Source organism: Thermobia domestica, chromosome 16, assembly GCF_964235325.1.
Source record: "Thermobia domestica chromosome 16, izTheDome1.hap1.1, whole genome shotgun sequence".
NCBI classification, from domain to species: domain Eukaryota; kingdom Metazoa; phylum Arthropoda; class Insecta; order Zygentoma; family Lepismatidae; genus Thermobia; species Thermobia domestica.
Window position 1 is genome coordinate 28,075,336 of NC_137469.1, and position 16,736 is coordinate 28,092,071.

The 16,736-nt window shown below is 34.1% G+C and overlaps 1 protein-coding gene across 2 annotated transcripts in view; it reads left to right on the top strand.

The window, feature by feature from the left end:
• LOC145672954 (pancreatic lipase-related protein 3-like) overlaps nt 1–15,746 on the top strand; it is a 175,085-nt gene extending 159,339 nt beyond the window's left edge. For both annotated transcript variants that reach the window (XM_081742208.1, XM_081742207.1), the window contains exons 7-9: nt 7,375–7,489; nt 10,423–10,617; nt 13,754–15,746. In XM_081742208.1, coding sequence (XP_081598334.1) covers nt 7,375–7,489; nt 10,423–10,617; nt 13,754–13,847 — 404 coding nt within the window. In that variant the 3' untranslated portion in view covers nt 13,848–15,746. The remainder of the gene's footprint in view (nt 1–7,374; nt 7,490–10,422; nt 10,618–13,753) is intronic.
• The last annotated feature ends 990 nt before the right edge of the window (nt 15,747–16,736 follow it).

Sequence of the window (16,736 nt, forward strand, 5' to 3'; positions counted from 1 at the left end):
TCGTTATATCGTCACGAGAAGAGTTAAGTGATGTTAACCCTTTGAAGACCAATGGATGAAATTTGGTGACAATGGTGAAGTGATCAGTGTTGCAGGGTTCTGTTTGTTTTTCCTCTTCGATCAAAAACAAATGTCCTGTCGAGCGCCTTTGTAACCATACAGTTCAGCTCAGTTAATTTTTAAGAAGAAATTTTTAACTTTTTAAATGAACCTCGCATAAAAGTGCTCTCAAGAATTTTGTATGGCTGTTAAAAATGAACTGAAATCTAAATTTGGGAACAACGCTAATTGTCGTCGGTAAGAAATAGGGATCAACTGTCCCTGTTCGGGCGCCATTCTTATGACCGGAAGGGTTCGTGTCTTGTTCGGTACGCCTGTATTGTGATCTCACTGGATATAGTTCTTTTATTCATACACTGAGTGTTTCCATTTGTAGTGAGTCTGACGGATGGAACGGAGTGTAAAATTCTTTTCTGTGCAGTAGTGGTTAGAGATTGTGGGAAAAATTGCACAAGATCATCAATTAAGATGGGTTCGATCCAAGTCAATTTATGCGTGTACCCACGCTCAGTGACACGCCCGATACACATCTGATCAATTTCTACACCAAATAAATATTCTTACCGTTCCAGTAGTGATTTGCGTAAGAAACTGGTATGAAACAACTGAAACATAATACATGTATGATATTGATTTACTTAAACACAAATATTATACATACAGCACACATACTTACTTCAATGTTTTAGTTCGATACCTTGGTAAGATTTATATTTTAGAATTTTCTTTTGTCATTTACCATATTAAATACAAGCCCATGAATTTTATTGGGGAATAAAGAAAATAAAAAAAAAATAAAAAAAGGATTTGGAAAACTTGAATTTGAATTTTATACTGTAACGACGAAGCCGGCAGATCACTTAACAAAACACCAATTCACACTCGCACTTGGGTTTTGGAGATTTCAGAAAAAGGGGGGGGGTCAGTAGAGGTATTGGAGGGCAGTTCTTTGGAATCTTCTTCCCATTTTTCTTCGAAGGGATGTCCTGTTTTTCAGGTCAGTTTCCATTTTCATTATCCAGCTGTATAGTTGGTCATGTACTTACTTATGGTTCCACTGGTTAACAATCTATAAAATAAATTGATCTCTCGTTTTACCTACATTTCTTTATCATAAACACGAGTGAAATTCAACATTAGACTTATTATTTAGGTCTGAACAACGTTAGCACGAAACTGAAACGGTGTGCTCGTACTTAGTTTGAGCTAAGTAAAGCGTTTTGTATCATTTTCGTAGAACTTCACTGTAGCTTGCGTGAATAACAAAATAACATAACTTCTGCAGTTCACTCTTACTTATATTAATACAATTTCGCAAAAGATTGTTAAATTAACATAGGATTTTTGCGCTGTGTCGTATACCTCTTCTCATCACTACTACATCCATTTGCACACACCCACCAGTTCCCGCGCTGTCCTTCTGGCGTCAGTGAGATTGCGCCAGTCATGCCAGAGAAAATATTTTAAAAAAATCTGTGAGTGTTTTTTTTTTTTTTTTTTACAACGAATATATATATTAGAAAGGATTAAATGTGTTCTTTATTAAAATAAACTAATTAAAATACTAAAAATAATAAAAGTATTTCTAGATTGTTTCCGATTCTGTGGTACTATTTCTTTGTAGCATCGCGGCCACATCACATCCCTATTGTTCGGTGAACAGAAAGCACAAGTCACCACTCACAGGACTGCCAACTCATAGAAAAGGATAAAACTAACACAAAGTTTGCGTCGACGTATAATCCATGCAGCCTTATTCCAATTCAGCCAAGAGAAACTGGGAAAATTTAAAATGGAATGGGAGTGAGGGGGGCTACACACTCATAACAGACAAAACAATTCTCCATCTAAACCAATAGACCAAGAAATAAAAACAGCACATATATTTAACCGTTAATTGTACAACTGAGCCTTCCTTATCCATTTTCATATAAAAATATTATAACCCATTCACCAGAGATGGGCAACAACTTCATAGGTAACGTCATTTCAGCAATTAGTTTAGTATATTTTATTCCTGATTCTGACTTATGTACATAAAGTATGTACAGTATATATACATATTAAGAATGTTTTATATATATCCTTAATCAAAAGCTAATTGCCTTTACTTTATTCCTGGTAGCTCAGCTGACAAAAGCAACTATTTCTATAGTATATTTATTGCTTTTCTATAGTTTTACATGCTTTTTCTATATTTAACTAAGATTCTATAATTCTATAACAAACTAGAAATACAAATCACTATGCAAAGCAACGTTTATTTAAAAAATAATAAATGTGTGATAGTTTCGCTAACTAGCTGAACGTATTGGCCTTATTAGACACTGTCAATAGTGTCTGATGACTTGACAGTATCTGGTAAAGATGTCTGATTTGACAGTGTCTGATGAAGATGTCTGATGATTTGACAGTATCTGATGAAGATGTCTGATGACTTGACAGTGTCTGATGAAGATGTCTGATGACTTGACAGTGTCTGATGAAGATGTCTGATGACTTGACAGTGTCCGATGAAGAAGTCTGATGACTTGACAGTGTCTGATGAAGATGTCTGATGACTTGACAGTAGAGATGCAAGGGCTTGGAAAAAAAAAACAGCTTTTTTGGGAAAAAAAACTCGTTTTTTTTCTGTTTGGCTTTTTTGCTTGGAAAATTTTTGGCTTTTTTGAAAATTTTGCTTTAAACTGATAAAGCAGACTTTGTTTCGCTTCTCTACAACAAAAAACTCATTTAAATAGCAGCTGATGCAGATAATAATATGAAACCTCGAAAATGAACCATGAATTTCAAAGAGATTTTTTTAAAATTCTTAACATATTTACATTATAAATTCCAAGGGATTAACCAATAGGGTCTATATGTAATAATATTTTAACCTCTTATATACAATAAGTACTTTAAAAAATGATACACAAATAACTAGGAAAATTGTATGTAGTATTTTTACTTCAAAATATCACACACCCTCTTTTTGAAGCAAAATAAAGAAAAACATGAGAGAAATCTGCACATCAAGAGCTTCGTTTCGGGTGGTTCTGTACATTCTTGAATTTTTCAGTTAAGTTTTAACTTTCATATACATAGTATGAATATTTCGAACAAATTTTTCACTGATTGATCACATACGTAATAATCTGTTACCACCTATCAGGTGCTTCAGATCTGCGAAATCGGTAAAGCTCCAAATTCTGTAATGCACTGACTGCTCCTTAAGCTTGTTCAGAATCGGGAAAGTATCGAATTTTCTGTTCATGGATCATATATGTAATAGACGGTTCATCTGAGCGTATGGTTTCCTAGGCTGTAGAATATAAAACCACCATCACAGTTTACCCAGTCCTGAAGGTTTCTGAATTTTTAACAAGAAAATTCAACATATCGTTACGAAACTTTATTTATTTATTATTTTTTTTTTTTTTTTACAAAAAAGAAAAACTATGGAATACATTTTAAAATAATGGAAGAATCAATCACTGTTCCAATTCGCAAGAAAGACGACAAAATTGATTGTAATAATTATCGAGGCATTTCTCTTAACATTCTATTAATAAGACTGACCCCATACGCAGATGAATTTATTGTAGATTATCAGTGTGAATTTAGTCGAAATAGACCAGATATTTACCATTCGACAAATACTCGAAAAGAAATGGGCATATATTACCTAGTACATCAACTGTTTATTGATTTTAGAAAGGCTTACAACTCGGTAAGGAGGGAAACATTGTGCAACTTTCTTACAGAATTTGGAATACCGAAAGAGCTAGATTATTAAGTGTTTAAACGAATTCCAGAGTAAAGTCCGAGTAGAAAAATGCGAGCTTCCACGTCGAAATTGGCCTGAAACAAGGATATGCGATATCGCCGTTATTATTCAACTTTATTCCGGAGTACGCTATAAGAAAAATCAAAGATAGGAACCAGGGCCTAGAGTTGAATGGCATTCACCAGGTTATGGTGTATGCTGATGATGTAAATCTCATAGGAGAACAATCGAAAGAAATGCAGATGCCTTATTAAATGCTTGCAGGGATATGAGTAAATGCAGAGAAATCTAAATACAAGGAAGTTCACAAGGATCGTAATACGGCAAATTATGAATGCGTTAAAATGTCAATTAATACTTTCGACACAATGGATACTTTCAAATATCTTGGATCAGTATTACCAGACCAAAATCATACCCACAAAGAAATTAAATGTCAAATAAATTAGAAAATTCTTGTTATTATTCAGTTCAAAATATTTTGTCGTCGCGAATTCTATCAAGGAATTTAAAGCTCAAAATATATAAAATGATAATCATGCCTGTTATGCTTTATGGTTGTGAAACATGGTCGCTTACGCTGAAGGAAGAACGCAGACTGTAATTATTTGTGAATAAAATTCTGAGACGAATATTTGGACCCAAGAGGAACGGGAATGGGGAATGACGGAAACTTCATAAGTAGGAACTACATAATTTATACGGTTTACCAAACATCGTTAAAGTCATCAAGTCTAGGAGGCTCAGGTGAGCAGGTCATGTAGCCAGAATGGAAGAAAGTATGAACGCTTTCAAAGTTTTAACTGGAAACCCAATCGGGAAACGTCCATTAGAAAAGTCTAGGTCCTAGCAGAAATAGGAATACAGAGTAGAAACTGGATTGAATTGGATAAGGACAGAAGTCAATGGAGAGCTTTTGTGACATAGAGAAAGAGAGAGAGAGAATACATTTAAGTTAAGCACAACTGCACAACAAACATGAGTAAGTGGTTATCTTTCGCGCTTCTATCGTGAAGTCCGGGATTCAACCCCGCATTCGATCATTTTGACAAAAGTTTTTCTTAATTCCATCTGTGAATGTAGAAATAGTGCGTGTACTGTGAGTCCTGGCCGATTTACTTTCTAATAGTTTTTAAATCTTTTTTATTATTAATTATCAGCAGTGATGGATTTGCGAAGAGGGTTTGGGTGGGGATGTGTTTCGGATTGAAGCCTCTACCCCGAAATTACGGAATTTCTAAAACAAACTAAATATTTGTTTTGCCTTTACTCATAAACTTCAAGCTCTCCTCCAATAAAAAATTAGGAGTTTTTAGAAAAACTAAGCATTAATAAGAAACCCTCCCAAAATACTTTTCTAAATCCGCCACTGATTATCATTATAAAATGGTCTTCAAGGTTGTATCTGGAAGATTATAGTTGAATATACAAACGAAACAAAAATTTGTTATGCCGGCACTCATAAACTTAAGCTCCTCTTAAATAAAAGTTAGAAATTTTTAGAAAAACCAAACATTATTCAGGAAAAAACCTTTCCAAATATTTTTTTTTTAAAATCCGATACTGATTATTTCTATCAAACGGTATTCAAGGTTGTGTCCGGAAGATTATTATTAAATCATTGCACAGCTACAGTATAACGGATGTGGAAGTACGCTCTGGCAGATATATTGAAAAACGCACGCTCTGATGGATATATTGAAAAACAAGTTTAATTATGTGCTAGAAGCTAGAGTAGTAAACTCTAAGAAGTGAAACACGGATGACTAAAAAGAAATGATCTAGAGAAGAAAAAAATGTCGATAATTCAGAAGTTAGAATCAAGTTAAATAGCTTCTAAAATTGCCCTCAAATACTACGTATTTTATTTTTACTTTAATTCATAAACCATGTGCTCCATCCATCATGATGGTGAATTCCAGAGTGAAATATGGCATTCAGGTCATGAAATCTTATTTAACTTTAGAGTATACTATAAGAAAGCTATTTAAACAGACAAATCATGAAAATGAAAAAAGCCAAAATTTCCAAATTTCTCGTTTTTTTCCCAAAAAAGCCGGCTTTTTATGTGCAAAAATCCATCGATTCAAAAAAGCCGGCTTTTTTGCATCTCTACTTGACAGTGTCTGATGAAGATGTCTGATGACTTGACAGTGTCTGATGAAGATGTCTGATGATTTGACACTGTCTGATAAAGATATCTGATGATTTGACAGTGTCTGATGAATATGTCTGATGACTTGACAGTGTCTGATGAAGATGTCTGATGACTTGACAGTGTCTGATGAAGATGTCTGATGACTTGACAGTGTCTGATGAAGATGTCTGATGATTTGACAGTGTCTGATAAAGATGTCTGATGATTTGACAGTGTCTGATGACTTGACAGTGTCTTATAAAGCCAACATGTTCAGTTTGTTGGCGAAACTGTTACACATTTATTATTTTTAAATAAACGTTGCTTTGTTCAGTGATTTATATTTCTAGTTTAAGTTATTTAAGATAGGAAAGCTATGATTTGATTGAACCAGTTAGTTGCAATTCTATATTTCACTTAGTCACCTATACTTAACGAAGTTTAATTATGCACCACAATTAATTTTTATATGTTCGTTCAACATTTATAGAAGATTAATTATGCACCACAGTAAGTTTTGTGTCTGTTTTTTATATATTTACTGTACAAAACATCATCTACGTGCTACAATAAATAGCTCGTATGCTCTTTCTCTATTAAAAGTTTAATTATATATCATAAAAAATTTTTATATATCTTTCTTACACTGACAAGAGAATGATTGTATACCTCACAGTAAATCTTTCTACAGGGTGTTGCAAAAATGTGTAACAATATTTTGGGATCAGATTCCTCACATGAAAATAAGAAAAAAAAGTTTATATGGACCCGTGCTCAAAAGTGGATAGTTTCGGAGTTATAGGATACCAAAAACGTGAAATAAGTGAACTTTTTTAAAGCTCATAGCTCCACTACTATGGGATCTATCGTAGTCGGATCAAGACATTACTGAGGAACTGATATGTGAACTATCCAAATATCCATCTTTCAGAACCTCCGGTACTTGCACAATCATTTTTAGAGTGGCTATTTGGCAGTATTTGATCACTCTCCACCTATCTCTCTAAAAATTGGTGTGCAAGTACGGGAACATTCTTAAACATGGAGATTTGTATAGTCCACATAGTAGTTCCTCAGTGATGTCTTGACCCGACTACGATAGGTCCCTTGGTACTGGGAGTGAACTTTCAAAGTTCATTTGTTTTCGGCACACTATAACTCTGAAACTATCCACTTTTGAACACAGGTCCATATCAACTCCTTTTCTTATTATTTTTTAATTTTTTTTTTTTTTTTGTTTTGATGTAAGAAATCTGTTCCTAAAATATTGTAATACATTTTTGTAAAACCTTTATATTGAGAGGAGATCATCTACACTCCACAATATATAGTTGGTATATTCTTTCTATATTTAAAGTTTAATTGTACATCACAATAGATTTTTTGCATGTTGTTTCTATATTTACAGGAGATCAATTACGTGCCACAGTCGATCTTTCTGAAAAGACGACTACAACCAGAGGTAAATTACATCTACAACTTGATGTAAACGGAACATTAATTAAATTCGATATGAGCAAAAAGTAAGTATTTTAATATTTAGAAATGGGAATATTGTTACTGACATAATAACGAAACGAAACTGTTATGATTCATATAATAGAACAATTTTCTATAGTCGAATAGATTAAACGTTTATCTTTTGTGAGTATGCCCTTGGTTCGATTCTTGTTGTGATTAATCAGAATGAGATCAGAAATCTCTAATTGGGCTTGTGTATTGTCACTAAAAGACTAAGGTAAGGCTTATTTATTTATTCACACAGTTTCATACAGCATTAAGTCAATTGACTAAAACTGAACAACGTAACAATAAAAAATAAAATAAATTACAAACAAACAATAAAAAACAAAAAAATAAATACAAACAAAGAAGGTCCACTCTAAATTTACAATGTTCTCTTTAGCTGCGTTCTAAAGTTTTGTTCAGAAATAAAAATATTAATCCTGTTAGCAATGTATTCTAATCATGCGCTAGTCTGTAAGACAAGGAGCGTTTTACAATTAATAATCTAGGTGTATCGTAAGTTAGCAAATTAAGAGAGCGTGTTCGCCGGGGAGGAACTCGAAAGTTAATCTGTGATAGTAAAAATTCAGAATCGGTTTTACCATTGATAATCTTATATAGGTCAAGTAGGTCCGCAGCTCTGTGACGTTTGCCTGGGCTACATAAGTTCATTAAAGACATTATTTTTTGTCTCGTGTGGTCACGTAACTCGGGAATTCTAAATCCAATTATGGCTATAAAGAAGTTTAAGAGCAAGTCAATGCGTGATAGCTTAGTAGGTACTGCCATATTCCATACAGGTGAACAATATTCAGTGATCGGAGAAATATAAACCTTATAAAACATTGTAAGGGCAGGGAGACTTTGTATTTCGGGAAATCTATAAAGTAGACCAAGTAATTTCATAGCTCTGGATGAGATCGATGAGATGTGATCCGTAAAGGAGAGTTTTTCATCAAAGACAACACTTAGATCTTTTTGAGATGACACGTTTAATAGCTATATTGTTGACATTGTAAGTTTGAAGGAGCACATTCTTCTTTACATAGATAGAAAGGATAGAACATTTGTTGGGGTTTGAAGCTAAATATTGAGTAAGTTTTATTAATTTCTATATACTGTGTTCAACGATAAGAGCGGAATGACTATTTATCTATCAGAGCGACCGATATTATCTAATAGTAAGTAAAGGTTAGTCAAGTTTTCTTAATTACATCATATATAGTGTTAAGATCTCATGCGCAAACAAATGAGTAACTGTATAATGAGAAACCGACTTTAGAATGAAGTTTCAATCATTTTCACTTTGTATACCGGGGTGTCACTTTAGAAATTTGCCAACCATCACTAGAAGTAAAAAATAGAATAGTTTAGCAGTGATGATTTTAGATGGCTTCTCCCAGGGGACCTCGAATAAACGGTGGGTGAAAGTAGTACTAGGAAAATATTGGTAAACAAAATTGAGTCCGATTGGAAAAATACCCCAGGAGGAAATACATAGCTCCGAAAAGATTCTTCCACCCTCCCTCCCCACCCCCCGAGTCACAATCTCCTCCAAACTTGCTTTAAATATTTAGGAATAATATTGAGGAAAAATTACGAGATAACAATCTTATATTAAATATTACGATAATTACTATAAACCGTAAACAGAGAGTTGTTCTTTCAGGAACTACTTCTAACCCCCAACCTGTGATCTCGGAAGTGTCTCAGGGGAGCGTACTTGTGCCTCTGGTATTTGTCCTGTATATGGATGACCTCTACTCACACTTATCAGCTCATCCTAGTAGCCTTCTACTTTTTGCTGATGTTTGTGAGTTATACAGAGAAATATCGTGTCTCCATGACATAATTGCCCTGCAGGAAGACAAAAACTACCTTATAGGCTGGTGTGAAATGTGGCACTTGAAACTTAACAGCAAGTAGTGTGACAGTATAACCATTACTCTGAAAAGGTCTCCTGTTCCCTCCACATACCATATCGACGATTCCCCTTTTACACATCCTGCTAGTCATAATGATCTTGGTGTCATCTTTGATTCGACACTCATATTCCCTGACTACATCTCCGCAATAGTTAAGAATTCAATGTGCATGTTGGAGCTTCTTTACCGATTCACTGAACTACGCACTGTGGCATCATTAGCAACATCCTATAAAACTCTAATAGCGCTTAAGATCGAATATTGCTCTCCCATATTGGCATGGGAGCATTGCCCTCAATTTTTTGACAAAAAATTAAAAATGCCACCTATAAGACGGCCAGTTACCAAGACTTCCGAGACCGACCAAAAGGTGTGCCCCCAATGCCCCCCCAGCAGACAATTCCTAGCTCCGCCTGTGCATATGGGCCATGGCAACACCTAGACATCTCTCTGGACTTGATTCTATTCTCAAGTTCTTTATTGCTATAGTATACTTTCGTGTTCCCGCACTTCGAATATTACCTGAGGAGGAGTTCTTGCGATATCTCAATATCCAGACTCCGGGAGTACGCAGAAATAACTCATAAGATAGTTAATGAGAACTTAAGATCAGAAACACTACTTCAGGAACTATCCTTACGTGTCCTTCTCGCATAATCCGGACACCAAACCGGATCCACCTATCCAAATTTACCTGCCCTAGGTTAGTAATTATACTGAGGTCTCTTTTTCACAGAATACCAATCTATTATAATAATATAACAACTGATGTGAACATTTTTTCATTCTACCCGGTGTTTTACGAGTTTTGGTCAAATATTATTATTTTTGCACTCTTTGTTGACACTGTTTTTTGTTTGTTTCCTTTTACTTTTTCCCTGTTTGTTAACATTTCCTTGCGTAAAATGGTAAAGTATCTGGGAATTTGTTTAATAATTAAATAAAATGGTTTGCAAGTATGAATAGCATTTTCTGCTCTTTTTCATATGTGAATAAATAATCCCAACTACTTAATTTCTTTTAAGCATTGACGACTTAGTGGAAGAAGGGAAAACTTTCAGTAGGGTAATTGCATTTCATTTCGGTTCACTAAAACCAGCAGAGGAAACTCATTCTATTGACTGCACTCTATCATTTGTTCCTCATCCGTCAGTGGCTAATTGGGCTTCACAGCAGATTTATTTCAACACGGTCACTGTTACAGACCAAACTGGTAAAAGGTAAGTAAAAGTTTAGCTCCCCTGATTTTAGTGACTCCGGTCACATTTCACTTGAAAGCCATTCTTTACATTCTTACACACATATGTTACATATCTTCCATTAAAAAAATGTTTTATTTGATCTTTTCTTTCTTTTTAATAGCGTACATATTAATTTTTTTCACATTTTCATTTGTTAATACGCCACTTGAAAAAGGTTTTACTTTCCCGTAATAAGAAAAAAATGATTTGGAAGTCAATGGCTAAAATCAACTCCTTGTTACTACGAATAATGTGTAAATTGTTCATAGCTTAGTTTAGTAAAATCAAGCGAAATAAAATATTCCGAGGATTGTTTAATATATACTGATACTCGTATGTAATGTCTGAGAGACCTATGACTAATTTTAAAACCGGTTGCAATGATGGTCATATTTCAGGATTTAGGATTTAGATTTCTGGACATCTATGGCCACTTGGCCCGTCATGTATGAGGGATGACGTCCTTCGGTGATCACATTATCCGAAGAAAGGATTGGGGAAGAAAGGAAGCGGCCTGGGACCTATAAGTTAGGTACCATCCCGGCATTTGCCTGGTAGGAATGAGGAAAACCCTACCAGGGTTATGAATTTGTAGGATTAATTCAAAGAAACTTCTATGATTAATTCAAAGAAACTTCGTACGATTAATTCAGTGAAACTTCGTACAATTAATTCAAGGAAACTTTGTACGACTAATTCAAAGAAATTTCATATGATTAATTCAAAGAAATCTCTAAATGTGGATTTGTGACCTTGTCTGTTAATTCTTTATTCTTTAATCAACCCAATTGTAACTACTGCCATAACAGTTCTTCACGGAGTTAACCCTGCTCGAACGCCACTGTTAGCGACCAGTGGAACTATGTCCGGTCTAGCGACGAACATGTATCTGCGATTGCGTCGCCTTGCCCCTTACAAGCGTATCAAAAGCTTTCTGGACCTAATGACAGCCACACCTTTCATTTACGTGAGTTCCCAGCTTGAATCATGACGCTGGTTGCTCAGGTTGCACCGGCCGAACATCGAAACGGAACCACACAGACGTGAACTCAACGTTCTAACCACTAGACCAGTGGTTCTCAACTGATGTGCCGTGACATACTGGTGTGTCACACAGTCCCCTAAGATGTGGCGCAAACTTTTAGAATTTAACAATCCTGAAGAATTTAATAATAATTAGGTACAATTTAGACAGACTATAGCAGTCAACACCTCAGCCGAGCAATAATGCTCAGTGCTGTATAGAGTCATTATAAAAACTAATTGGTTTCACTATTCTGCCCTGCTAAGCGAAAATACCTTATCTCCATTTCACATACTTTCGAGAAAATAAGCAAAACGCGTTTTGGCTTAGGCTGTACGTTCAAATTTGTTGTATTTCAGTAAAACTTTATTAAATACATTTTCACGATCTAAAATTTGTGTTGTAATACAGTTAAATATTTTTGCTTATGAATTGCCACTTAAGGTCTTTTTGCTTACTTTCAGTTACAGTTTTGAATATAAGGTAAACACTCATGACGTCATTACCCCCTACCTATTGGTCCAACCACGTCAATTTCACTTTAGATAGATGCAGAATTGTACTATGAACATTCCCATAGCAATATCTCGGTTTTCGAAAAATGTGGAGTTAAGGTCTTTTCGCTTACGACGGCAGTATTATAATAGATTTTATTATTATTATTATTATTATTATTATTATTATTATTATTATTATTATTATTATTATTATTATTATTATTATTATTATTATAAATCACAAATACATTATATGTAGGTTTATGTTAAAGATTTTACACGCAGTTGGTTATGTCTTAACATATATTTTACAAGTTGCATTTTTTAGTATGAATTACTTTCATGCCCAATACATACTGCTATTGTGTACTGTGTAGATGTTATCACAATGTTTTCTTCTCATTATCAATACAAAAAAAAAAGAAAAAAGAAAAGAAAAGAAAGAAAGAAAGAAAGAAAGAAAGAAAGAAAGAAAGAAAGAAAATCAAAAAAGGATTTACCAGTTATTACCTTGATAGAAAAGAATGTTCTTTCTAAAACTATTCAAATAATAATAATAATAATAATAATAATAATAATAATATAAAACTCCACAGAAGAATTGGTAGTGAAGATATTGGTATCTTTCACTAGACTATAGATGTAACTGTGTGCATATTCTCGACAATTCCGTTCAACACTTCCCTATTTTAAAGATTGCTGGATAGTTTGATCCACTCTCTTGAAAACATGTCATATTTTTCCATATACAGGGTGTTTCGAAACAACACCGACAACGTTTGGGAGGTGATTCCTGACACCAAGATAAGATAAAAAATTATGGACCAACTTGGGTGCAGAAATGCTTCCTTTCGGAGTTATAGGCTGCCGAAAACATGAAAAAACTAACTTTAAAGGTTCATAGCTCAAAAACAATCGGACCTACCGTAGTCGGGTTAAGACTTCACTTAGGAACTATGTGCGCTATTCAAAAATATATGTACCAGAATCCTAAGGTACTCACGCAACAATTTTTATAGAGTGGATTTAGCTACGAGCAATAACTACCTCTATAAAAATTGTTGCGGAAGCACAGCAGGATTCTGAAACATGGATGTTTGGATAGGACACATACTAGTTCCTAAATGATGTCTTGACCTGACTACGGTAGATCCCATAGTTGGAGCTATGGACCTCTACAATTAATTTTTTTATGTTTTCAGCAGCCTATAACTCCGAAAAGAAGCATTTGTGCACCAAAGTTGGTCTATACTTTTTGTCTTATCTCGGTGTGAGGAATCACCTCCCAGGGTAGTGTTGTGCACCCTGTATATATATACACAATATTAGCTGCATACTTATAATACCGGTATCTAGTGAACTTCAAAAAATGCTTTCTGATTTTCTAACACTCCCCCAAAAATTGGAATTCGACAATGGTTTTCTATAAACCATGAAGATAAGATGGACATAATAAATACAGCGCTGAATATCGTACGGATAAGGTAGTTAAAAAAAAAAAAAAAAAAAAAAAAAAAAAAAAAAAACTTTTACGTTTCGAATTTTCCTTGTTATTTAACAATAAGACTGATGTATCTGATTTTTTATGTTTCAGTTGGTACTACTGTGAGAAGGATACGTTTCTTGATGAAGAAACTTCAAGTGGAAACAAAAGAAAGAATTTCACATTAACGCCATATTCCTGTTGACCACTTAAAAGAAGTAATTACCTTTTAGTCAATTTGAAACAATGTTTTAAACGTTTTAAAAGTACAAGTCATAATGAACTATTATTATTGTTGTTAGTATTTTAACAGAAGACATCTTGCCTGTATTGTCAGTGGAACTTAGTATTGACTGGAAGACTGTGTATAGGGCATAATTATGGAACTGTTTTAGTGATAACACAGGGTTGATTAATGGTGCGCTGTTTAGATAAAAGAAAAATCTTGACTTCTATTAAACTTATCGGCCAGTAAATCAACTTAGCGATTTGTTCAAGTGTCAGAAAGGGTGAAGGAAATTTTCTAATGGCAAAAGAATTGGTAATTTAAATATTTTATGATCTGTAAATGACGCTAAAGTAGTTTGTAATTATTTAAACCTATCCGTACTTGCAAAACTTAGAATAAGTAGCACATTGTTCAAGTATTCGTACCTGATTTCACAATTTCTTCTGTGTAGCTGTTTGTTATACGAGGGCTGATCAATAAATAATGATCATAGTCCTCCAAATGTTGATGGTCTTTTTCAAAATAGTCCCCACTACATGAAATGAACTTATCCCAACGTTTCTGCCAGTCATCAAAGACATGCTGGAAGCCATTTTTGGACAGATCCTTCAAAATCACATCCGCAGCTTTCACCACTGGCCCTCAAAATGCGAAACGCCGTGCCCGGAGGTGTTTCTTCAAAGTTGGAAAAGAAAGAAATCACAAGGGGCCAAATCAGGGGCTATATGCAGGATGGAGTGCACACGGAACGTTGATCTTTGCAAGATAGTCAACATAATTTCTGTACCGTTCTTCGCGTGTCACTTCCATGTTGCCTTATGCGAAACTGAAACTACATGTGCTTGAACGGCTGCCAAGGTCATATTTCTGACGTCATGGCCTTCAAATTTGCTCGATCTATTCGTCACTTCACCCACTACATAGACGTGTTTCGTTTTCTGTCCCTTGCCATTGTATTCACTTTTTAAACACTGATGACCAGTCTTTATTGATCAGCGTACGTATTTGTGCTTCATAATTTCTTTGTAGTATCAGAGCAATGTGAGACATGGACTTAAATGGAATTTCAAACGTTGTCACAGCAAATCCAACAACAGTTAAAATTTATTGTAACATTGACAAAATTTACAGTAAATGAAAAGAGAATCCTTATAGATTTATATCAACACACTGTGATGTAAAGATAATGACATCATAACTTTAAAATGGCATAAATAAAAGTTCTTCCATTTTGTTTTGCACACTTTTATCGGAGATGTGGGTTCTCTGTATTGCACTTTCCTGTGATATTGCCGAAGTATACCGGTACACAGGCTTCACACTGCCAACTTAATCCATTAGGTAGAACTCTTTGCTCATTTTTTTTTTTAAACCATATTTTAATGGAAAAGGTAAACGGAACGGAATAGTCACGTGGAACACTAAAAAGTTTGCGAAGTTCACGCTGTATGGACAACTGTTACTGTTTTGTAATGTGCTCATAGTAACAAATATTGTGAATTTGCCACACTGTACAAACAGAAAATGATAATTGAGTATTTTGTCACACTGAGCAAACAGTAATTAACAGTCTAAGAAGTTTCTGTGAGACTTGTTAACTTGTTCCTTGAGAAAGTCTTTCTCAACCGATATTTATTAATTCTTATCCTTTGTTTGCCTCCTTGCTGTTAGAGATCCTTTCGAGTTTTATCAATATTTTCAATGACCCAGTGTATGTATTAGAGACGGATTTACTGTAGCATTTGTATATATTGTAATAAATGAAGTCAATGTGAGTCAAAATGGATATAGACTTAGGTTTACGAAGAATGTAATGAATGTATTATATGATCTTAATAAATATTGTAAATAAACCTGTTATTAAATAAAAAAAAACGCTCATTTTATTTAAACTAAATATGTATATTCTTTGTCTGTATTTCCTTATTACTATTCTTCTTCTTCTTCTTCTTCTTCTTATTATTATTATTATTATTATTATTATTATTATTATTATTATTATTATTATTATTATTATTATTATTAAGTATTTTGCCTTTAGGCAGGTTCTGGCACTAATGATTTTTTTTTCTTTTCTTTTCTTTCCAATTTTAGATTTGGACCTGGAAATGTTTCATCCATATTTCTCAATCTTCAGCATCCTCTTTTAACTCCCAATATTTTCTTCTATTTTCTCAAATCATCGATCAGTTGTATTCTTCTTCTTCCTATTCCTCGTTTTCCTTCCACCTTTCCTTCTATAGCGGTATGAAGAGGACACTTTCTTCGCAAGATGTGTGCACTCCAGTTGGCCTTTCTACGAAGGATGTTTGCTAGAAGTGTCCTCTTCTCTCCTATCCGTTTTAAAACATCTTCGTTTGTTGCTCTTTGTTTCCATTTTATCTTCTCCATCTTCCTCCAACAGCACATTTCGAAACTCTCTAAATATTTCTTCTTGATTTCCTTATAGTTCTTAAATAATTGCAGAAGAAAATGGAGTTAACCCTTTGCTTCCCAAAGAATGAATTTATGAAGGGAAAGAAAACCTTTTATGAAACATATGTTTATTATGATACTAAAAGAAAGAATATTACAATAAAATTTTGGAGCAATAACTACAGTGTTGTCAAATGTTGTGATTTCATTCTGAAACCACTGGGCAATAATTGTTATTACATTTTTAATACACTAAAGCGAACATATTGCTAAATATTTGATTATACTGATAGAAAAGCAGTAATATCACAATAATTGTGATCTATTGGAGCAACATTTACAGGAACCAAATGTTGTGGTTCATCTTGCAACCACCACGCTATGTCTAGCATTGCAGTTTCTTATGATGGTACTGGTCAAAGCAGTTCTTACGGTGGATTTTGTTATACC